This window comes from Callorhinus ursinus, unplaced genomic scaffold (assembly GCF_003265705.2).
Source record: "Callorhinus ursinus isolate GAN/ISIS: 27379988/994484 unplaced genomic scaffold, GSC_fseal_2.0 scaffold19, whole genome shotgun sequence".
Classification (NCBI taxonomy): Eukaryota; Metazoa; Chordata; class Mammalia; order Carnivora; family Otariidae; genus Callorhinus; species Callorhinus ursinus.
In genome coordinates, this window is record NW_027397081.1 from 6,383,085 (window position 1) to 6,407,220 (window position 24,136).

At 38.7% G+C, this 24,136-nt stretch overlaps 1 protein-coding gene and 1 pseudogene across 2 annotated transcripts in view; one reads left to right on the forward strand and one right to left on the reverse strand.

Annotated features, from left to right (window-relative positions):
• DDX10 (DEAD-box helicase 10) overlaps positions 1–24,136 on the forward strand; it is a 267,172-nt gene that overhangs the window by 223,747 nt on the left and 19,289 nt on the right. For both annotated transcript variants that reach the window (XM_025893722.2, XM_073903699.1), the window contains exon 17: positions 5,999–6,135. In XM_025893722.2, the coding sequence (XP_025749507.1) occupies positions 5,999–6,135 (137 nt within the window). The remainder of the gene's footprint in view (positions 1–5,998; positions 6,136–24,136) is intronic.
• LOC112840506 (ubiquitin-ribosomal protein eL40 fusion protein-like) lies at positions 17,269–22,141 on the reverse strand (annotated as a pseudogene).

Genomic DNA, 24,136 nt, shown 5'->3' on the forward strand with positions numbered 1-24,136 from the left:
CATTTGGTTGTTCCTGAGTTGTTACCTCTATGATAAATAAGCTGGCAGTCATAAGCAGGGCACTTTCCTGAGTTCTGAATCATTCTAGAGAATTATTAAACCTGAGGAGGAGGTTGTGAGAACCCCAGAATTTGTAGTTGGCCAAGGAGAAGTGCAGGTCGTTTGGGGACCCCACTTGCAGCTGGCACTTGATGTCTCCTGGGACTGAGCCCTTTACCTGTGGGTCTTTGCTAACTCTGCATAGTGTCAGATTGAATTGCTGGGACACTCGTTTGGCATTGGAAAATTGGTGTCAAAAAGACACCACGTTTGGTGTCAGAAAACACCATACACCAGGCAAGAGGAAGTGGAGGAGGATTCTAGTAGAAAAATACCCAGTGAGGATGTTGAGGTAGGAAGGGGCTTGACTTGTTCTAGGACTTGAAAGAGTGTCTTAAAGTGTTCTAAGCAGGTGAAAACACCATCAGATTTGAACCTTAATGAAGCAACAACATTCTAGTTACAACATAGATAATGTGATTAGAAGGAGGGGAAGAAGGGCGCCTGGGTGGCTCAGTTGTTAAGTGTCTGCCTTCGGCTCAGGTCATGATCCCAGGGTCCTGGGATCGGACCCTGCGTCGGGCTCCCTGCTCAGGGGAAGCCTGCTTCTCCCTCTCCTACTCCCCCCTGCTTCTGTTCCCTCTCTCGCTGTCTCTCTCTCTGTCAAATAAATAAATAAAATCTTAAAAAAAAAAAAATGGAGGGGAAGAATGATTACAGAGAGTCTCGTGAGGAAGCTTGGCGGGGGGGGGCGGGGGGGGGGGACTGCATGCAGGAGACACCAGAGAGGTACTTGGGAGACCAGGGCAGTCAGACTGGAGGTGAATGCATGCATTTGCATAGAAAACAGCACTCTATGTTTTTTGAAGCTTGCAAAATATGCTTGATTCTGAAGGAAGAATTGTACCAGCAGCAAATCCAGAGATTTTACAGTGAAAGTTGACATTCAGGGTGATGTGATACAAGAGAAGGCCTAATATATCTCCAGGTTTGTGTGACCTTGGTTAAGTTATTTAGTCCTCTGAATCACAGTTTTTTCATTTTGAAAACAAGAACAGTAATTATCTTCTTCATACGGCTTGAAAATCAAGTAAGATAAAGTGTGTCACAGCCCTTTGTGAATTTATTGCTGGAGGGTGACACTTCGCATCTTTGTTTCTTGCCATCATCAAAACCGAAAACAAAATAAAAGCTAGTTGGGTTACATTTCTTTTTCATATATTTTCTTGTATCCTACTTAAAATTGAGTCTTCCGAGTAACTATTTTTGGAAAAGCCGTTCTTATTTTAGGTGAAACATTTTCCTCAGAGGTTCTGAAACTATATTTCGGGAACAGCCAGTTCATAGAGGTGACCCTGATCTCTTTGTGTGTGAGGCCTTATTTCTTGGGGTTGTAAGAGAGAAGAGTGGAGTATAGGCCTGACAGTAGGGGTTCTTGTTTTGTTTTGAGCTGGGGTTGGGGGGGGTGGCAGAGTGGTTAGTCAGTGAGGCGCGAGTGGTTGCAGCTTCCAACCTGGAAGTACCTGAAGAGAAGCATGTTGACCGTCAGAATCCATAATCAGCTACATGTTAGAGGAACCATGAGTTGAAGACCGCATTCTATAAGATGGTAGGCATATTTAGCAGGACTGGTGGCGTCAGTTCACTCTTGTTGGGAACCTGGTTTTCATGCTATGCTTCTCCATGGGTAAGTAACCTAGAAGAGTTCATTTTCTGGTTAGGGTAGGGACTTTGTCTCATTTACTCTGCATCCCCAGAACCTAGTTATGTATCTGGCACATAACACATCTAGCTTCTTAAGAAAGACTTGTTGAAGAAAGGCGTTTTTGTAAGGCATCTTTGCAGTATTTACCAAGCAGCTTTCTTGGACCATATTTGACATGTGCAGTTACGGTTCTGTGCATATTGATTCTCTGCAATATATTATGTACCCATGTAGTCCACAGAATCTGGTTGGTTCTCCCTCCTTGACATCTTTCAGACCTGTCCCCACCTCCATTTCCATGGCCACTTTCTTCACTGAATCCCTCTTTCCACCTGGATTATTGTAGTTTTTAAACTGCAACCTTAGTTTGCAGTTTGCAAACCTTCAAACCTTAAACCCTTCATCCACCCTTCCCATTGCTGTCAGGTGTGGCATCTCTAAGGTAGAAATTTAATTACTTTCCTGCATTTAATGCTTAAATATTAAATAGTTCCCTTTTGCCCTGAGTTTCTAGCCATGGTGTCCTAACACACTGAGGTGTCAGAGTTGGGAAGTGGTAGGTATATCAGAGTATTTATGTTCTCGTGAAGATAATCCCAAAAGGAGATAAAAATGATTATGGTGCCCTTTTTATAAATATTCTTTTGGGGGCGCCTGGGTGGCTCAGTCGTTAAGCGTCTGCCTTCGGCTCAGGTCATGATCCTGGAGTCCCGGGATTGAGTCCCGCATCGGGCTCCTTGCTCAGCAGGGAGTCTGCTTCTCCCTCTGACCCTGCCCCCTCTCATGCTCTCTCTCTCTCTCTCTCTCATTCTTTCTCTCAAATAAATAAATAAATAAAATATTAAAAAAATAAATAAAATACAAATCCAGTAGTCCTCAGAAAAATGTGACAGAATTCAGTTTCTATATCTGCAGTGTCTATTTTTCTACAGAATTATTGGAGATATAGTTAGGCAGTAAAATGTGATCCATACCCAAGAAAAAGGCAGTCAAAGAAACTATTAGGCCAGATTTTAATTTAGCAAACATCAAAGCAACTATTTTAAATATGTTCAAAGAATTAAAGGAAAGTATGTTCAGAAAATTAAAGGAAAATATAGTATGAATGAATAAGTAGAGAGATAATCTCAGCAGAGCTATGGAAACTATATTAAAAACAAAACAAACTGGGTAGTCCTAGAGCTGAAACACACAATTACAGTTAAAAAAAAAAAAGAAAATGTCAGGTGGGCTCAAAAGTAGTTTGCAAATATCAGAAGAAAGGAATAGCAAATCTGGAGACCCAGTACAAATGACCCTGTCCAAAGACCATGAAGAAAAAAGATTGAAAAAAATAAATGAACAAAACCTCAGAGGACTGTGAAGTAGGCCAATATGTATATGTCCTGGCAATTATGAAAGGAGAAATGAGGACGAGGCATACAAGTGTTTGAAGAAATAATGGCCAAACTCCCCAAATGTAGTGAAAAACATGAAATGATAGATCCAAGAAGCTTGCAGAGCCACAAGAAAGAGGAACACAAAACCATTCCCAGATGTAACATAACATAATAAAATAAAATTAAAAAACAAACAAAAAACTCCTCTATAATAAAGAGAAATGTTTGAAAACCACCAGAGGAAAATGACACTTGTTGCTTACATTTCAAGGGAAAAACCAAAAATATTTGTTGTTAATCATAAAATTTGAGTGTCTGAGAAAAAATTAGAATTTTGGAAAGCTTGTATCCACTAATAGCCTCCCCATACTTTAAAAGACACTTCTTATGATATTGAAGGTGATATTAACAAATGTGATTTTAAAAAAATACTGTAAAATGAGGGGTGCCTGTGTGGCTCAGTCGTTTAGCGCCTGCCTTCGGCTCAGGTCATGCTCCTGGGATCAAGCCCCGCATGGGGCTCCCTGCTCGGCCGGAAGACTGCTTCTCCCTCTCCCACTCCCCCTGGTGTGTTCCCTTTCTCGCTGTGTCTCTCTCTGTCAAATAAATAAAATCTTTAAAAAAAAAATATTGTAAAATGAAATGTATCAACACTTGAAGATTCACATAAGGAAGATCTGCATAATTCAGTGAACCAGTGTTTTCCACATAGCTTATACATGATATTACAAAATCACTCACTGGTAAAAGATACATTCAAAGTGAAAAGTAGACCGATGGGTTTTAATGTAACAGTACAGAATGGTTCAGATTCTACATTGCAACTACTTGTTCTGAAACTACTCTTCAGGATTTGTTGTGTTATCAAAGAAAAGTAACTGCCATTCCCTGAAAAGGCTATTCTTCCCTTTCCCAACCATCTATCTCAGAGAGACTAGATTTTCTTCATATACTTCACCCAGAAAGAACAACACATTGTGAATGCAGAGGAACATTTGGGCACTCAGCTGTCTTCTTTTAAACTAGTTACTGAAGGGGCACCTGGGTGGCTCAGTCTGTTAAGCATCCGACTCTTGGTTTTGGTTCAGGTCATGTTCTCAGGGTCATGAGATCAAGCCCTGGTGTCAGGCTCCCCACTGGGTGTGCAGCCTGCTTGAGATTCCCTCTCTCTCTCCCTCTCCCTGCCTCTCTCCCCTGGCTCACATGTGCACACTCTCTTAAAAAAAAAAGAAAGAAAGAAAGAAAAGAAAAAAAATACTAGTTATTAAAGAAACTTGCAAAAATATAAAACAATGGTATTTTGGGAAATTATAACTGTTTTTCATAAAATATGACATTTATGTTAATGTGAATTTTACTTTAAAATTAATTTTTAAAAAATCTTAGTTTTAATTTCTAATACAGTAAATATCAGTAAATATAATCCACATTCACAGATCTTTGGAGTCCTTCATACTTTTTAAGTGTAAAGAGAGACCAAAAAACTTGAAAATTATTTTGAATCTGCTCTGTCTTCACATTCCTTTGAGAGCATCAGACTGGAAAATTGGAAATATCTTGTAGCCCAGGAGATTAGTGTTTTTGAGTATATGAGGACATTCAGTTTTTGTTGATACCCTTGATTATTTTCAAGTAGACCATCTAGTAGGCTGTGCAGGGTGCTGCTTACTGCTGTCCATGGCAATCCCTCCACTCCCACCTTTGATACATTTTTTCCAGCCCTGTTATTTTCAGCTGGAAGCTTTACCAGGAAAGTAATAGGGGCCTTTTGCAGTGATGACTAACCCTTCTTTTCTTTTCTTCTTCCTCCTTTTGTTATGTTGAGAGGTTATCAAGGGAGAGATGTTCAGAAGGTATTAGAGGGCCTCTACCATGGCTTTGCACAGTCACTTGCTACGCTATTCTGAGTTGTTATGCACTTCCTGGGAAAGAACATTAAACATTTGAAAACAGAATCATTGACGTTTGTCTCATATGGTGTGAAGAAGAATTATAAAGATGGTAACTGAGAGAAACTCATCCAGAATTTTTTTTTTAAGTCCTACTTATAATCTGCTAAATGCATGTGGTGATGCTTGTTTGGTTTTGTAACCTAATAGATAAGCACAATGTGCCAGAAATAAATTTTTTATAAGGGATGGTCATTACATAAATGTGTAGTAAGTGTATTTTAACATTACATTGCTTTGTTCTTTGACAAAAATAAACCACTATAAAATAAAAGCAAAAAAAAAAAAAAAAAAGCCCTCCTACGTACATACTTGGCATAAAACGGAATTATTCCCAACTTCTTCCATGTGTTACTGTTTCTCCTGTCTTTTGGTATTCCTCTCCTTTTCCATTGTTTTAGTGACTTCATACTTAAACTTGAATTTAGAACCCTCCTTACTATTAATGAGGTTGTATTGATCTGATTATTAATTTTAACACTTAGATTACTGTGATCATAAAGTCATCAGACAGAAAGAGAGTTTCTGTACCTGTCTTCTGGCCTTTTATATTCTCATATGATATTTTTGGGAGTTTTGAAATTCACATGTGTATGGACAGGAGCACAAAAACTATTTTATACTTTATTTCTTTGACAGTTGAGTTATGTGGAAGTAATAAAACTGACCATTTTTCACATATTTTGTTTAAGGGACTTAATGGTGATTTACTTCCTGAACCATATTTTCATTTTATTTTTGAAATGACATGGGTTTCCTTTCTCTTTGCAAATGATAATGGTTCTGAAAGTCACATAGTAGCTTTCACCAGAATAGAAGGCTTCCACTTTGAGGATATCAATTAGACAAGTATTTGTGTCTTGAAATAAGACTTGATTATTCATCAGCTGTTTTCTTAAACCGCAACTCCCCTTGTGTTTTTATAGGTCAGAGATGAAGAGGAAGCCTTTCTGGATTGGAGTGATGATGATGATGATGGATTTGATCCGAGCACACTTCCAGATCCAGATAAGTACAGAAGCTCTGAAGAATCAGATAGTGAAGACCTGGAAAATAAAATTAGGTATGTTTTTACTTTTGGTAGGATTAAATATATAGATCTTCTCCTCTGAATCCAGAAGATGTGTAGAAACAAATGTCTTGTGCTCTTCTCATCATTTTGGGGGCTCTCTTATTGTTTCTGTTATCACTGTTAGTTTTAACAGTTATAATAAGAATTGTTTTTTTCTTTCTCTCTTCTTGTCTTTCTCCTTCTGAATCCTTTATGCTTAAGTATTTGATGCAGTAGGGTATACTTAGTGCAAACAGAGGCAGAATTTTATTTTGATTCACTGTCAAAGGACTCTGTTGAGAGTGTTGTTAAAAAGTCTCTCTGAATTTTAAAAAAGGGCAGTTATACTTTCACATTTTTTATATAAAATTAAGTAACAAATACATAAAATAATGGAAAACTTAAACAGCCCTTGACAAATTCTCTCAATTTACAATCTGTTTACTTGTGAACTTATTTGTGTCTATGCCAAAAACATGAAATGCGATGAATTGAATACTAGTATGATTTGCTTAGCATTTGTTTTCAGAGTACTGTGTATTAGATTACATTGAGATTGTATTGATTTAAAAGCTGAGGGCACAGAACTTTGAGGACATTCTAAACCAATGAGCCTCTTCAGGCAGAAGGGAGGTACTAATGACAGCTGAAGTTAATATGATTGAAGGAAAGAGGGAGCTTGTTGGAACCCCTAACTACTAGCTCAGGGATTTGGGAGTTAGGCCACAAAGAGTTATAATCTGGTTTTAAGTAAGACCATTATGAAAAAATCTCAAAAAGATTATCCCCTAAGGAGTAAATGCTAAAGGGAGGATCATTTCAGAGTCACTCTTCATTTTGATCTTGTGTTCATTTAAACGTAGAATTATCTTATAATACTGAAATGACATCCAAAATGCAGTCTTCCCAAGTGATGTCAGAAACTTGAGACATTTGCTATTGGACAGCTAGGTAGTGGACATATTGGTTTTCTAGTATTTCTAGTGGACATAATAGCAGACAACGTGGTAAACATACTAGCTTTACTACCACAAGAGGTACCACAGGTGAAAATAATTTGATTATGACTTAGAAAAATCTATAAATGTGTGTCATAAGGGTTAAATTCAGGTAGTATAATGGTGGAGGGCAAGAAGGCCAGAATACCTAGAGATGCCAAAGCATCTTAACTTAAAGGTTCAGATGGAAAATAATGAAGCATTACATGAAAATTAAAATGGTTTTAATTTCAGGCACACCTAGTAAATCTGCATTAACAGAAATTGAAAGGAAGTGGTAAACTTGTCTTAAACTGAGGAAAAATCATCTTTTGTTCAAGAAAGTATCAATAAGGGCTTATTCCCTTTGGCACATGTAAGGACTTCCTAGCAGTTTTGTTTTTGTTTGTGATGACAGTGATTATCTAGTCTAACCCTCTCTTCTTATAGATGAGGAAACCAAGGCTTCAGGGGATAAAATAATTTGTGATCACAATACTAAGTTAGGGACAGATCAGAGTAATGTGCATAAATCAAATTGACTCCGTAGTTCTAATACTCCAATGAAGTTATATAGTATTACCCTAGCATTAGGAAGGGTAGCTCAGGAACAGTGTCTGAAGACCAATTTAATGTCATTTGGGTAAAGACTTGATTGATGAACTAACTATAGGATAGATTTGACTAGATCATGGTTTCCCAATTTCAAATTACTAACCTCCTGTACAGATAATTCTTTGTTTTGGTGGGTTGGGAGTAATCGTAGACTATTGAGCAGCATCCCTTACCTCTACCACTAGTGCTTCCACAGTTGGGACAACCAGAAATATCTTCAGACATTTCCAAAATCTCCCACTGGACTAGACTCAGGATGGCAGGCCCATATTACTGGTGGTTGATTTCCCTGTCCCTCATCCAGTATATACTTTGTCTATATGCCTTTCCATTTAGCCCAAGCAGTCCTTCTCAGTACAGCCTGTATCAATCAGTTGGGATTCCTACCCAAGATAAAACCTATTTGCCATTCCTAAACTTAGGCAGGGTGTCGGGTAGTTACAAGATACAGCCTTCATGTGAAATTCCTATATATACACCCTACCTCCATTTTTCTCCCTTTCCCCTTCTCTGTTAAAACGACCTTAGTGAAAATGAATAAAGGTAAGTGTAAACTAAAACCAAAATTGTTTTTAGATAAGTAAAAGTATTCACAAGTAAATCCTTATACACTAGAATTTTAACAGTGGTAATTGTTATTGCTACTGCTGTTTATAATACCAGCACCAGTACAGTTTTACTGTATGGTTCCAGTTTGGCTGCATCTTTCTTTCTTTGCTGCCCATAAACAAGAAGAGGTGCTAGGATTTTGTGATATCAGATTTAGAGGGCTCTCCTGGCAGGCTCACAGGTTTTATTTGCTGCACTGTTTCTAACCTCAGCTCAGTAATTGCAGCAACGGTGAGTGTGTCAGCCTCTTGGTCATCTTTGCTCTCCCAGTGGGTTATTCCCTGCTTATTAACTTCACATTTTCCAATATGAGTTTACTTTTATGGGACCAGATAACACCAATTAGAAAATGGCTCAGTCCCAAAGTAAGTAGCATGAGCCACTTTCTTTGAAAGTTTCCTCTGGGTATTTCTTTGTCCTTTACCTCAGTGATACCCCTAAATATTCAGCATGAGTAACACTTTGGTCTCTCTACGTGGAGAGACCCATAGTCAGTAGGAAGTAGGCAAAGGAGAGCCAGATGTAGTGGAGAATGACTGAATCCGGGGTCTATAATTCTTCCTCAGGGAGGCGTGATAGGGTTTTAAAGAGCGTACCTCTGTCTCCCTCAGCACAGTGCACAGTGCAGTAGAATTTAACCCATCCTGAACCCTCTGTAGAATTCTCAAAATTGTCATCTCTAACGCTGATTCCAGGGATTCTGATGTGCGAGATTCAGCTCCTTTAAGTTAGCATGACAAAAAGAGTTCTCTTGCTTAAAAGAGTTCTCAGCGACAATGAAAATAATGTGACCTTGCGTTCCTTTGAAGGAGAAGAACGCTGTCATTAATAGCTCATTTATCCCTAGAAAGAGAGCAGTGAAATAGGAGGAACAGTAGTGTCCCCCATAGTACAGAAGGATGTCAACTGACTGGTCAGCAGCAGATGCCCGAGCTCCATCAGGGCTCCAAGCTTTCGTGTGCTGTTTTGGAGAAGGGAGAGCTTTCTTTGACACCGTGTGGTTCCTTCCCTCATCTTCCATCCTCCGTACACATCGGTGCAGACTGTGTTTTACTCGGTAGCTTTCCCTTCTGGTTCCTCCTAACTGTGGAATTAGCATAGGTGGAATTACTACAAAATGTGTTAGCATTTGTCATTGTTGTCGTTGTTACTAAAATAGAGCAGTTTGGTAGGAACCTAGCTCTTCGCTGCGGTGGACTCGGTGACATCTGGGATTCGTTGGTCTGCTAGGAACGGCACAGAATTGTGTTCTTGCCAGTGAGTTTTGATACAGACTTTCATACCTTCAGAGGAAGAAAGACCTCAAATATTAGAATGGTCTTTGTGCTACTAAGTGATTCATTATTTCTTGATCTCCCCAACAGGCTATATAATGTATTTATACTGCTTTCACGATAAAAATATTTTCTAGAGATGGTGTCAAGAACTGGAGTAAGAACCTTCTGTATTATTTAAATCATGTTCTGCTCTTTTAAGAGTTAGAAATATCCACTTACCTGTTAGTCTCCAGCTTGTAATATTTCTTCTGTGCATTCTTTCGGCTAAGAATTTTTTAGTAATCATGTGCCAGGTGATAGTGAGTACAGGTACAGAGGATGAAACATAAAGAAAAATACCTTTCAGGCTGTCACAGTTTTTAGTTTACCAGAGGTTGCAGACAGCTAAGCATGCAATTATAAAGCAATAGAATGGATACATGCCCTGATCTGTGCAGGGGCTGGTGGGGGGGGCTGGGGTGAGCAGGGCAGGTAGGGAATGAGCGCAGAGAGCAGGGGAGGAAACTAACCTGGGCTTGGTGACTCTGGAAAAGCTTCCTGAAGGGAGTGACATCGAAGCTAAACCTGAATGAAGTTTTAAGTCTTGCCCAAGCAGGGAGAAGATGGGTTGCCCTTCTCAACAGTGCGGTCTTTGAAGTGAAACAAGAGTATCTTTAACCATATTCCAATTAAACTCTTCTTTCACTAAAATTGTTCCTTTTAGCTGTGCCTCGCAAGCTGAGAGATTTGGTCTTGAGCATGTAATATAAGATTAATTTTTGTATATCTAGTAGCATTCATCATGTTTGGTTTATGGCCATCTTCATGTGAATTGCTAATGATAAAAATTTGCAAAATATTGAATACGATGAAAAAGAAGCAGCTGGGTGTTCAAGATATTCATTATTCAGTCAGATTAAGTTTTTAATATTTATAATCCTAATCTTTTTCAAACAAAAAAAGGAAAGAGAAGAAGGTTTGGTTAGATTTTTACTGCCCAATAATATGTCACTGTTTTTTTTCACAGACCAGTCTCTGGCCCTGGCAGGTTGCTTTATAAAAAATCCTTACGTTGGTGGTCCATTATTCTGGGTGGCATCTATAGTTTGTACTGAGACTATTGGCATAATTTAGACATGATAACTTCTACATGGATTGATGCCTTTTCCTGCACAAACTATTTTACATCTAATATCAGGAACTGTTCTTTTCGGCTTTTGCGACACAGCTCTGTGTCAAAAGATTGATGAAGGATTTTGTTTATCTGCTTTTTCATTTGTTTGGGGTTTTTGTTTTATTTTTCAGCTGTGTTCCATGTTAGCTTTCTGGTTTTGAGTGAACTTGCATTATCTTTAAGATTTGTCTCCTACGTAAAGGAGGTGACCCACGTTCATCTGTGTGGTGTCTCCTCATGTTGTTCTGTGACATTTCTTCACTAAATCTTGCTTCCCAACTTCTCTTCCAAGACTTAACAGTCAGCTTTGTAAAGTGTGGAAGGCTTTCCACCTGCAACAGAAATGTGTATGACTCAGAGACAAATTTCTGGGGAAGGAAAATGGCCAGGAGCATTTTCATTTCTTTTTAACTGTTTTTGGTTGGGACCAGTTATGGCACGTTATATATTTTATATGAATTTTACTGGAATTTTTGGTTCTGAATCTAAGGGGTGATTATTTTTTAAGGGGACTTTTTTTTTCTTCTCACTCAGAGTCTAGGTAATTATGAAAAGAAAAATACTATTGACTACAGTTCCATTTACTTGAATCCCTATTCGCTGGTGGATCTAGTTGTGGGTGGCAGAGGAAAGAAGTCAGCTCAGCTTAATGATATATTGACTTTATTGTGTGCCTGTCATTCTTTCCTTTCACTCTTTTTAACTTCAGGAGATTTATCCCTGATTCTAATCTGCTAGCAGCTTTCAAGGGAAAATCTCCATCTTCTCTTCTTATTTGTGAAATACAAAGTTCCATGAATTATCACATTTCATAGGACTTTGATCAGAACTTCATGTGAATTGTGGTTGACAAGGAGTTAATTTTACTTGACTTTCTTTAAATTGTGTTCATTTTATCTTTCTCCACTTTGTCATTGTCCTCAAAACAAAACAAAACACAACACAAAACAAAAAGAATATCCTGTGTGGTTAATAGCATGAATGGAGAAACTTAAAAGGCAGGTTGTTGGGTTGGGTGTGGGGAAAAGCAGTATTATTTATCTTGGGATTCATAGGGGAAAGGATGCTACCCATCGAGGAAGGAAAGTGTTATTTTCTGGGGTGAGGGTTAGGATGGAAAAGACTGGGAAATTTGGGGTTTAGGAGGTTCCCAGTTGGACCTTATTTGTGGTCCCAGTTTTTGCTCTGTGCTTTGTTTTTCTGTCATTTAGCCACCCAATGAATAACTGTGACTCAATGACAGTTAGGAGTTTGTCATGTTTCAGAAGTGTTAGGGTCATTTCTGACGAACCATATAGCAAAGGTAATGAACTGACTAGTCGGGTTCTCTTGGCTGCTACCGAGTCTGGTGCATGGCAACTTTGTTTTCACTAAAAAGATTGTTGAGAACAACACTTTCTTAGGATGATCTTTTTCTTCATTTCACATGGCCTCATATAGAATGGATTCATAACTAATGATCATATGGCATTCCATTATTTATACACCATAATTTCCTTATCCACTGTCCTTTTAGAGTTCTAGGTTGTACCTTGCTTAGGTTTTTTCATTTTTGTTGTTTGGTTTTGTTTACTTTTGTTTTTGCCATTATAAGTAAAATTAGTATATAACATTATATTACTTTCAGGTGTACAACATTGTTATTCGACATTTATATGGGATACAAAATAATTACCACCAAAAGTCTAATTACCATCTATCAACATACAATTTGACCCTCTTTACCCATTTCACCTACACCCCCCCAACTCCCTTCCCTTCTGGTAACCATCAGTCTGTTCTCTATACTGATGAGCTTGTTGTGGTATTCTTTTGTTTGTTCATTTGTTGTTGTTTTCAGATTCCACATATGAGTGAAATCATACAATACTTGTCTTTCTTTGTCTGATTTATTTCACTTAGCATAATGCCCCCAGGGTCCATCGATGTTGTCACAAATCATAAGATTTTGTTCTTATTTACAGCTGAATAGTAATCCATTGTTTATTTATGTTACATCTTTATCCATTTATCTATTGATGGACATTTAGGTTTTTTCTGTATCTTAGTTATTGTAAATAATGCTACAGTGAACCTATAGGAGTACGTATATCTTGTTGAATTGGTGTTTTCATTTTCTTTGGATAAATACCCAGAAGTGGAAAAGCTGGATCATGTGGTATATCTATTCTTAATTTTTGAGGAATCTATGTACTGTTTTCCACAGTGGCTGCACCAGTTCACATTCACACCAGCAGTGCCTGAGGGTTCTTTTCTCTACATCCTCACCAACACTTGCTATTTCTTGGCCTTCTGATAATAGCCACCCTAACAGGTGTGAGGTGATATCTCATTGTAGTTTTGAATTGCATGATTAGTGATGTTCAACATCATTTCATGTGTCTGTTGGCCATCTGTATGTCTGCTTTAGAAAAAAAGAACTATTCACATCTTCTGTCTAATTTTAAATTTTTTTTTATTGTTGAGTTACGTATGTTATTAATCTAGTTTGGATATTAACCCCTTATTGGGTATGATTTGCAAATATCTTCTCCCATTCAGTAGGTTGCCTTTCCATTTTGATGATTTTCCTTGCTGTACAGGAACTTTTCAGTTTGATGTAGTCCCATTTGTTTATTTTTGCTTTTGTTTCTGTTGCTTTGGAGTCAGATTTACAAACACATCATTGAGATTGATGTCAAAGAGCTTACTGCATAAGTTTTTCTCTAGGAATTTTTATGGTTTCAAGTCTTCTATTCACATCTTTAATCCATTTTGAGTTAATTTTTGTGTATGGTGTAAGATAGCAGTCTAGTTCTTGGCTGACCAGTTTTCTCAGCAGTATTTATTGGAGAGACTGTCCTTTCTCCATCGTATGTTCTTGGCTCATTTATCCCAAATTTTCTCTATATATGTGGATTTATTTATGGACTCTTAGTTCTGTTCCATTGACTCGTGTTTGTTTTTTTGTGCGCATACCATACTGTTTTGAATACTATAGCTTTTAGTACAGTTGAAATTAGGAAACATGATACCTCCAGCTTTGTTCTTTCTCAAGATTGCTTTGACTACTCAGGATCTTTTGTGGTTCCATACAAATTTTAGGATTATTTGTCGTAGTTCTGTGAAAAATGCCATCAGAATTTTTTTATGTAAGAATTGTATTGAATCCATAGATTCCTTTGATTATATGGACATTTTAACAATACTAATTCTTCCATCCATGAGCATGGAATATCTTTCCATTTATTTGAGTCTTCAAATTCTTTCATCAGTGTCTTACAGTTTTTAGTATACAGGTCTTTCACCTTCTTGTTTAAAAATTTTTCCTAGGTATTTTATTCTTTCTGATGCAATTGTAGATGAAACTGCTTTCTTAATTTCTCTAACAGTTGTTCATTAGTGTATAGAAACACCACAGATTTCTGCATATTAATTTTGCATCCTACAACTTTACTGAATGTATTTATTTAGTTCTAACAGTGTCTTGATGAAGACTTTAGGGTTTTCCATAGTAACATGTCATTTGCAAATAGTGATGGTTTTACTTTTTCCTTTTCAATTCTTTCTACTTCTGACTTTTGTTTATATTGATTGATTGATTGATTGATTGATTGCCTAATTGCTGTGCTTAGGACTTCTAGTGGCTATATTGAATAAAAGTGAAGAGAGTGGGCGTTGTTGTCTTGTTCCTAATCTTAGAAGAAAAGCTTTTGTTTTTTCACCATTGAGAATGATGTTAACTGTGGGTTTGTCAGTATGCCCTTTATTGTGTTGAGGTACATTCCCTCTATACTCCCTTTGTTGAGAGTTTCTGTCATAGATAGATGCTGAATTTTGTCAAATGTTTTTTACATCTATTGAGATGATCACAAGATTTTTATTCTTCATGTGCTGCATGATGTTGGTAGAGTTGTGGATGTTGAATCAATCTTCCATCCCTGGATAAATCTCACTTGATCATGGTGTGCGATCCTTTTAATGTATTGCCGAATTTGGTTTGCTAATATTTTGTTGGGGATTTTTGCATCTTTGTTCATCAAGGATATTGGCTTGTAATTTTCTTTTTCTTTTTTTTTTTTTGTGGTGTCTTTGGTTTATTGTATCATGGTAATGCTGGTCTTGTAAAATGAGTTTAGAAGCATTCTCTCCTCTTTAGTTTTTTGGAAGAATTTGAGAATGATGGGCATTAAATCTTTAAATGTTTGGTAGAATTCACCAGTGAAACCATCTGGTCCTGGGCTTTTATTTCTGGGAAGTTTTTGATTAAGGATTCACTTTCCTTACTAGAAATTGGTCAATTCAGATTTTCTCTATCTTCATGATTCATTCCTTGAAGATTGTGTGTTTCTAGAAATTTATCCATTACTTCCAGATTGTCTAATTTGTTGGCATATAATTGTTTGTAGTAGTTTCTTATGGGTCCTTTGTATTTCTGTGGTACCAGTTGTTACCTTTTATTTCTGATTTTATTTTTTGAGTCCTTCCTCCTTTTTTCTTGATGAAGCTGGCTAAAGGTTCATCAATTTTGTTGATCTTTTCAGAGAACCAGCTCTTAGTTTCACTGATCTTTTCTGTTATTGTTGTAGTCTCTATTTCATTTATTTCTGGTGTGATCTTTATTATTTTCTTTCTTCTAACTTTAAGCTTTATTTGTTGTTCTTTTCTTAGTTGCTTTAGGTGTGAAGTTAGATTGTTTACTTGGGATTTTTCTTGTTTCTTGAGGTCTTGAGGCCTGCATAGCTATGAACTTAACAGCAGAATCACTTTTGCCGCATCCCATAGATTTTGGTATATCATATTTCTGTTTACATTTGTCCTTAGGTAATTTTTTATTTCTCCTTTGATTTTTTCAATGACTTATTGGTGGTTTAGTAGCATGTTGTTTTACTGCTATGTTTTTGTGGTTTTGCTAATTTTCTTCTTTATGCCATTGTGATTGGAAAAGATGCTTGATGATTTAAATTTTTGAATTTATTGAGACTTGTGGTTTAACATGTGAGCTCTCCTGAAGAATGTTCCATATGTACTTGAGAAGAATGTGCATTCTACTGCTTTTGGATGGAATGTTAACATATTTATTTATTAAGCCCATCTGGTTTAAAGTGTTGTTTAAGGCTGATGTTTATGTATTGATTTCCTCTCTGGATGATCTGTCCATTGACATAGTGGGGTGTTATGCAGTCCCCTATTGTTATTACATTGCTGTCAATTTCTCTCTTTAGGCCTGTCAGCATTTGTTTTATATATTTTGGTGCTCATATGTTAGATGCATATATACTTATAAATATTACATATTCTTGCTGGGTTACCCGTTTATCATTATGTGGTGCTCTTTGTCTTATATTACAGTATTTGTTCTAAAGTCTGTTTTGTCAATTAAGAGTTTTGCTACACCAGCTTTCATTTCCATTAGCCTGGAATGTCTTTCTCCATCCCTTCAGTTTCAGTCTGTGTGTGTCTTTTTTTTTTTAAATCCATTCAACCATTCTGTCTTTTGATTGGAAAATGTAGTCTTTTTACATTTAAAGTAATTAATTATCGATAGGTATACATGTATTGCCATTTTGTTTATTGTTTTCAGGTTGTTTTTGTAGTTCTTTGTTCCTTCTCTTGCCCTCCTTCCTTGTGACTGATGATGAATTTCTTTAGTATTGGGCATGGATTCCTTTCTCTTTATTTTCTGGCTTTTCTGTAGTTCCTCTATTCCTTTCTTTTTTATGTCTTTCACTGTGGTTTGATGGCTTTCTGTAGTATTATGTTTAGATTTTTTTCTCATTTTTTTTGGTGTGTTCTGTGGTTACCATGAAGTTCACATATAGCATCCTTTGTATATAGTGGTTGGTTTTAAGTTGATAGGAACTTAAATTTGAACACATTAGAAAAATTTATATTTTTAATCCCCCCTACACATTTTGTATTTTGATGTCACATTTTTATATTTTTATGCATCCCTTAACTAATTATTATAGTTTTGGTATTTTTACCACTACTATCTTTTAACCTTTCTATTTGCTTTATAAATGATTGATCCACTGTCTTTTGTATATATTTACCTGTTCCATGAGATTTTTACTTTCATATATTTTCTTGTTATTAATTATTAGTGTCATTTCTTTTCAGCTTTATTAAAGAAGTCCTTTTAACATTTCTTATAGGTCCAGTTTAATGGTGATGAACTCTTTTTTTGCTGCTGTTTTGGTTTATCTGGAGAACTCTTGATCTCCCCTTCAATTCTGAATGATAACTGTGCTGAGTAGAGAATTTTTTAGTTCGAAAGTGTTTCCTTTCAGCATTTTGAATATGTCATGCCACTTTCTTACTCCAGCCAAGTTTCTGCTGAAAAGTCTGAAAGCCTTATAGGATTTCCCTTGTACTTAACAAGTTGTTTTCTTTTGCTGCTTTTGAGATTCTGTCTTTAACTACCCCTCCCCACCCCCCAGTCATTGAAAAGGAAACTTTATTGAGGCCCCAGGGCCTTGGAGCTCAGGCAGGAGGCCACCATGTGAGCAAAGGACGAGTCAGTGGAAGGGCCTTATTTTACCTTCTTCTTGGGGTGCGGGTTGTTGGTGTGGTCACACTGCTTGTGGCAATTGACAGCACAGGGGTGTAGGCGAGCATAACACTGGAAGCAGATCATCTTGTCACAGTTATATTTCTGGACCAGCTGGCAGAGGAAGGGCCCAGTGATGCCACCTTGCAGGTGAAGCACCAAGTACAAGGTGTATTCTTTCTGGATATTATAGTCTGAGAGAGTGTGGTTATCCTCCAGCTATTTGCTCCCCAAAGTCGGATGCTGCTGGTTAGGCAGGATGCCCTCCTTGTCTTTGATTTTGGCTTTGATATTCTCAGTGGTGTCACTGGGCTCATCCTCAAGGGTGGTGGTCTTGCCTGTCAGGGTCTTCATAGAGATCTGTATCTCTGTGTCCACAAGGCCACCACCCCTGAGCCACTTGGCCCGTTCATTGAAGAGAAGTGCTTGGTGTGGATCTCTTTGGGTTCATCTCTTTTGGAACCCTCTGGGCTTCCTTGATCTGAAATTTTGTTGCCTTCCTCAAATTAAGGAGGTTTTCAGCTATTCTGTTTTCAAATAAGTTTTCTGACCCTTTCTCTCTTTTCTCCTTCTGGGTCCCCTATAATGCAAATGTTATTCCACTTGATGTTGTCCCAAAGGTCCCTTAAGATGTCTTCTCTTAAAAAAATTCTTTTTCTCCTCCCTTTGCCCAAATCTCACCATTGCCCTGAGCAACAGTCGGGCCGTCTGGGAAGATAAATCTGTAAGTAGGCCCGAAAAAGGACCAAAGGTGACCAGACGTCCCAGGCTTGAGTCAAGAACTTTAAGTCATCTTGGTAATACTGGGTTGGATGCCTAACGTTGCCGGGAAAAAGACCAGGAGAAGTTTCAGAGAGAGACACAACGAGAGAGGGAACACAAGCAGGGGGAGTGGGAGAGGGAGACGCAGGCCTCCTGCCAAGCAGGGAGCCCGATGCGGGGCTCAATCCCAGGACCCTAGGATCATGACCTTAGCCAAAGGCTAAGGCCAAAGACGCCTAGCAACTGAGCCACCCAGGCACCCCTGTTATTGTTATTCTTAAGCAAACTAAAATTTAAGGGCCACTATGCTAGACTAAAGGAAAGAAGCTAAAATAGATTCCTGGGCATTGAAACTGTTCTTCCTTTAAGGCAAAGGGGATGGGTGGAGAATTCTGAGTGTTCCTGCTTGCCTAGAAGGTTTTCTCCACTCTGTTTTAATAATTAACCTCTATAACTTTAATACATGTCAATTAAACTTATTTTTTCTAAGAAGCTAAAAAAAAATTTTTTTTTGCTGCATTGTCTAGGTGAATTCGATTGTTTGATATTTCAGCTTGCTGATCTGTTCTGCTTTATCCAGTGTGCTATTGAACCCCTCCAGCGAATATTTCAGTTCAGGTTTTATTCTTCAGCTCTGTGACTTCTGCTTGATATTTCCTTATATTTTTCTGTCTCCTTTGAAGTTCTCACTGTGTTCATCCATTCTTCTCCCAAGTTCATTGATGAATATTACTTTGAACTCTTTATCAGATGGATCCATTATCTCTGTTTTATTAAGATCTTTTACTGAGGCTTTTTCTTGTTCTCTGATTTGGAGCATATTCCTCTATTCCTCTATCTCCTCATTTGCCTCTCTGTGTTTGTTTCTAAGTATTAGGTAAAATAGCTACCTCTCCCATCCCAGAAAGAGTGTCCTTGTAGGGGCACCTGGGTGGCTCAGTCGGTTAAGCATCTGCCTTTGGCTCAGGTCATGATCCCAGGGTCCTGGGATCAAGCCCCGCATTGGGCTCCCTGCTTGGTGGGGAGCCTGCTTCTCCCTCTTCCCTCTACTGTTCCCCCTGCTTGTGCTCTCTTGCTCTCTCTGTCAAATAAATAAAATCTTAAAAAAAAAAAGAGTGCCCTTGTATAGGAGATGTCTCATGGAGCTCAGAGACAGTATCCCACTGGCCACTTGCACCAGGAACTCCGGGGCCCTCCCCTATATGAGTTCCGTGTGCCCGCCTGCTGTGGTGGGGCCAGAGCTATGGCACAGGCATGCGTGGGGATGTTGTACAGCCTTAGCTGCATTGTGCCGCTGTGGCACTGGAGTGGGCAGGGCTCTTTCCTGGCCTGGCTGTGGTATGGAGGTGGGCAGGGCACTCAGCAGTGGGCACCCTCCATTGCCAGCAGACTCAAGGAAGAGTTCCAAAATGGTGCCTTCCAGCACTGGCACCAGCAAATTAGAATTAAGACTTCAAAAATGACCTCTACCCAGTGTTTGTGTCCCTGGAGAGTCCTAACCAAGTTCCTGCCTCTCTGGCAGACTCTTCAAGATCAGTAAGTTGGTCTCCTTCACATATGGTCTGGCAGTATTCAAACTGGTATCTTTGTACCAGGTCCCAGAGTGAGGGAGTCTCTTGTCAAGCCCTTTATGAGCATGTTCTCTATTCCCTAGTTTTCCTACATGTAATCCCCCATTGGTTTTCATAGGCATTTTGGGGGCTCATCTCTCCTGTGCAGCATTTAGGGGTTGGCTGCCTGATGTGGAGCACACACCCCTGACTTCTTTGGGAGAAGTTCTGTATCTGTGAGATTCCTCCCAATTATGCATCACCACTCCTGGACTTAGTTGCTGTTTTGTTTTGTATTGTTTTGGCAAGGCTGTGTCTCTTCTACCTGTTTCAGCACTACTCTTTTATCCTTTGTGGTGGAGGCTCTGTTCATCTGGTTATCAGGTCTTTTTTCAGAGGTGATTATTTCATATGTAATTGTAAATTTGTTGTGACCATGAGAAGTGAGATTGGGATCTTGCTATACCACCATATTGAACCCCTCCCTCCTGTAAGTAATTTTTTTTTTAAGATTTTATTTATTTATTTGAGAGAGAGAGAATGAGAGATAGAGAGCACGAGAGGGAAGAGGGTCAGAGGGAGAAGCAGACTCCCCACTGAGCAGGGAGCCCGATGTGGGACTGGATCCCAGGACTCCAGGATCATGACCTGAGCTGAAGGCAGTCGCTTAACCAACTGAGCCACCCAGGCGCCCCCTCCTGTAAGTAATTCTTTAAGGGACAGCTTTGCTGAAGATTGGATTTTCTCTCTCTTGAAATCATTTGAAAGGCTAATGAGGAGTAAGACTAAACCGTTAAACTTAACTTTTCCAGATATCCGGAACACTGGGGACATGTTTGGGTAGGGGATGATCTTGGATATTGAAAACAAATAAGTGAAAAGTACTTTGAGGAGAAAAGCTGATGTGTTTCTGGGAAGCACAAAATGTTCTACATACACATTAGCAGTGAGAAAAATACATACTATAAACCCAGCTTGTATGGGTACTTGATTTTTTTTTTTAATCTGAGAGAAGAGAAATAATTATGCTTGCCTTCTAAATTACTGCAGAGCAGGGATTCTTAATCTAGGATCTATAGATGAGCTTTAGAGGAATCTTGGCCATCTTGAATTGTATGCAAAAATGATGGTGGGCGTGCAATACTGCATAGACACTCCCCATGCATTTATCTGGGAAAGGGGGCCATTTATTTTCTTTGAATTCTCAAGTGGATTTATGAACCAGAAAAATAGAGATGGGGCCAGAACTTTTTGCCAACCCTAAATGACACATGTGTGTCTTTCAGAAGGAAACATATTTATGGATCATTCATGTGATTGCAGTCCTCTGCATTCTGTTTCCTCTCACCACCCCCAGCCTTTTCTCTTTATTAGAACTTTGACCTAAGAGGGCATCTTTTGCTCTTTTACTTATGTTTATAATGAATGCTGAGCCAATCAGTCTTTTCTTTGACTACATTTTTTTTTTAATCTGTTTTTATTCTTGAGCAGCTAGAAAGGAAGCATTAAGGACACGATGCACTTCAGTTCCATTTCATATGCGGGAGCCTTCTGCATCAGAAGGAAGCTGGAGAGATTTTATGGAATGTACTGCAGTAATTAATCTTCATTAGGACTGTTGCCATGGCCTTGTAAATTAAAATTTATGATAAGAGGGAAGGTCTCTGGCACAACATATTTGAATACCAGAGTGCCTATCCTTAAGGATAGATACAGAGATTTCTGAGAATTTTTTTTTTTTAATGGCCCCAGCTTACTTATTATTAGCTTAAAATTCTTTAGGAAAAAATCCAGGCTACATTTCTTGATATGAATGAGGAAGGAGAGCTTTATACAAAAGGGGCACAAACTTGGACACTCAGGTGTTGACTCTTGGTAGCTTTCCACACGATTCAGCAGCATGTTGTAAAAAGAAACTCGAGGGTTTCTGTGTAAGTGAATACTGTTTCCCATCTCAGTCCTCAGCTTCCTTATAGCTATATTAGTCAGCAGTTTCACCTGATTTCTTTCCTTTGCATTCCAAAAAAGAGAGAAAAGAGCAAGAATTTGAAAAGCTGCACAGACACTATAGCAAAGGGAGTGTGCTTTCTTCAGTCTGCACAGTCCTGGCTTTTGTTAGGTTTCTAAAAGGGCTTGTTTATTGATGTTGATCCTCTGTTTTATGGTGTAACACACACAAATGTGCACACCCCTAATTGCACATGAATAAATGCAGCTGCTACAGAGGTTAAGAGCTCGAACATGAGCAAGTCATCACGATGCTTTCTGGCTGCAGTCTCTTGTCTAGTGTCAGGCTTACAGAATCCCCAGGGACTTTGGCTGCCATTTTATCACTTAATAATTGGAACTGCTTGCCCCAGTGTCCTTGGAAGTCTGGTGCTCACTGCACTACACTGTGTTTCTGCCAAGCCTGCATACACCAGGGACGAGGTTGGCAGGATTCCCCAGCGGATCTTTTTCTTCTGTGGTGCCTTGGCCACAATTATAACAGACAACGCTTGGAACATTCTCGAGGCTCGGAGCAGTGGTTCTGACTGCAGCATCCTTGCAGCCCAGGAGTGTGGTTTCCAGGTTGCAGAGGACGTTCTGATCTCTTTTTATTGGAATTAATCCACACACCACTTATTTAGAGTGTGCTGTTTAACAGCGAGTGCTCTTCCCATTCGTGGCAGGTGCTCGTGGTTATGTTCTTTTCCTTGCAGTGTTTCATTTGTCCTGTCCCTCTCCCTTGGGTAAGTCCGGCTGAAGCTTCCTAAGGGTCAGACAGAATCTTTAAAAAATCAAGTGGTGTCAGACCTAGTAGTTTCCTTTACATGGAAAAATATCGTATCAGTGAATTAGCCTCTCTCCTTTTGCCTTTCTGTTTTTTTCAAAGATTTATTTATTTGAGAGAGAGAGCATGCAAGTGGGGGGAAGGGGGAGAGGGAGAGAGAGAATCTCAAGCAGACTCCCTGCTGAGAGGGGAGTCTGACACGGGGTCTGATCTCATGACCCGTGAGATCACTACCTGAGCCAAAATCAAGAGTTGGAAGCCCAACCACCTGAGCCATCCAGGTGCCCTTGCCTTTCTGTTTCAATACATAGGAATTTAAACAGTGTCTGCTCCTGATAGGGTAGTCTTAGAGACATCTGTATCTCGAAAATAGTTGCTCTAGCAGGTGTTAAGTAAGAATTACATGAAGTTCTATGGATTAAGAGACTGAATGCCTTACCCACATACACGACTGCTATAATTTGGGGAATATTGATCTTTGTACCATATAATCATAAACTTTGCAACATGGGGAGAGGTAAGAATTTTGTGAAACTAAGTCTATATTAGAACAAAGGCAAGCTACTTAGCCTTGTGGGAAGACTGGCTTTTGGAGTCAGACCTGAATTCGAATCTGCCTTCCTTTTTATAAGTTTTGGACCATGGACAAGTTACTTAATCTCTGTGATCCTCAGTTTTCTTCACCAAATGAAGATAATTTTTACCTTGCAAGATTTGTGAAAATCTAATAAAGGTAAAAAGAAAGAGTATGATATATAATAGGATCATTAATATATGATAGGCTTTTTAATCACTAAGAGCAGAACTCTGATAGGAATTTTTAAATGGATATATGTATTTACAAGAATAGAATTTAATATTCTCTGGGATATCTACTTTCCATTTTCTTCCTCATCAAAATCATTCATTATGACGTGGCAGGCCTTATATTCAAAACAGTCTGCAAAAATAACCTATAGACTTTATTGAAATGATGAATGATGTAGTGAAGAAAATGTCAAAATATCTTGTAATGTATTCTGCTCAACATCTGGATAGAGAGTCCTTATTACCAAACTGGAGTGTGGGAAATGCCTTTATCTGTCTGTTCTCCCCCTTTGGCATCCCCATTATTTAGGCATTCACTAAACTGAAAGTTGACTGTGTGCCTGGCATCGAGCTGTAAAGAAAAGAGACTGGATCCCAGCCTCTCACAAAATAACCCCCCCTCTCCCCATGGAGGAGACAGACCATAAAGAAGTAAACAAAAAGAAGAAAAGGATCTTTGATGAGGGCCATGAAAGCAATCACTGTAGGGTAAGGAGAGAGGCTCTGGGTGAGTTGACTTTATATGAGGTGGTTAGGAAAACTCTGTGAGGGGAAAACCTGAAGAATTACTGAGCACCTTCTCTTTTAAGTAATGAAGGAATATCATCCTAACATTCTGACCATTAACAGAATTTGAATATTCTAATAGCATAGTCATGGCTATACACTTACGCGTACTCCTGCCAGAGGAGAGTCCTGGGGTCCTCCTCATGCCATCGTCCTTCACCTGTGTGTCTGCCCTGACTCTGATGCTAGGTGGTTTTGTGGAGGGTAAGAAACAGCTGCTGTCCTCGTCCACAAAGTGGCAGTCCACTGGAAGGGTGTATGGCAGCCTGAGGTTTTATGAGAACAGGAGAGCGAATGCGCGATGATCTGAGCATTCCTACTGAAGACTGGAAAGTTACTTTGGATTATGAGTTAAAGCAGCATGTTTTTCTTTGGGGTAAGAAGAGAAAAC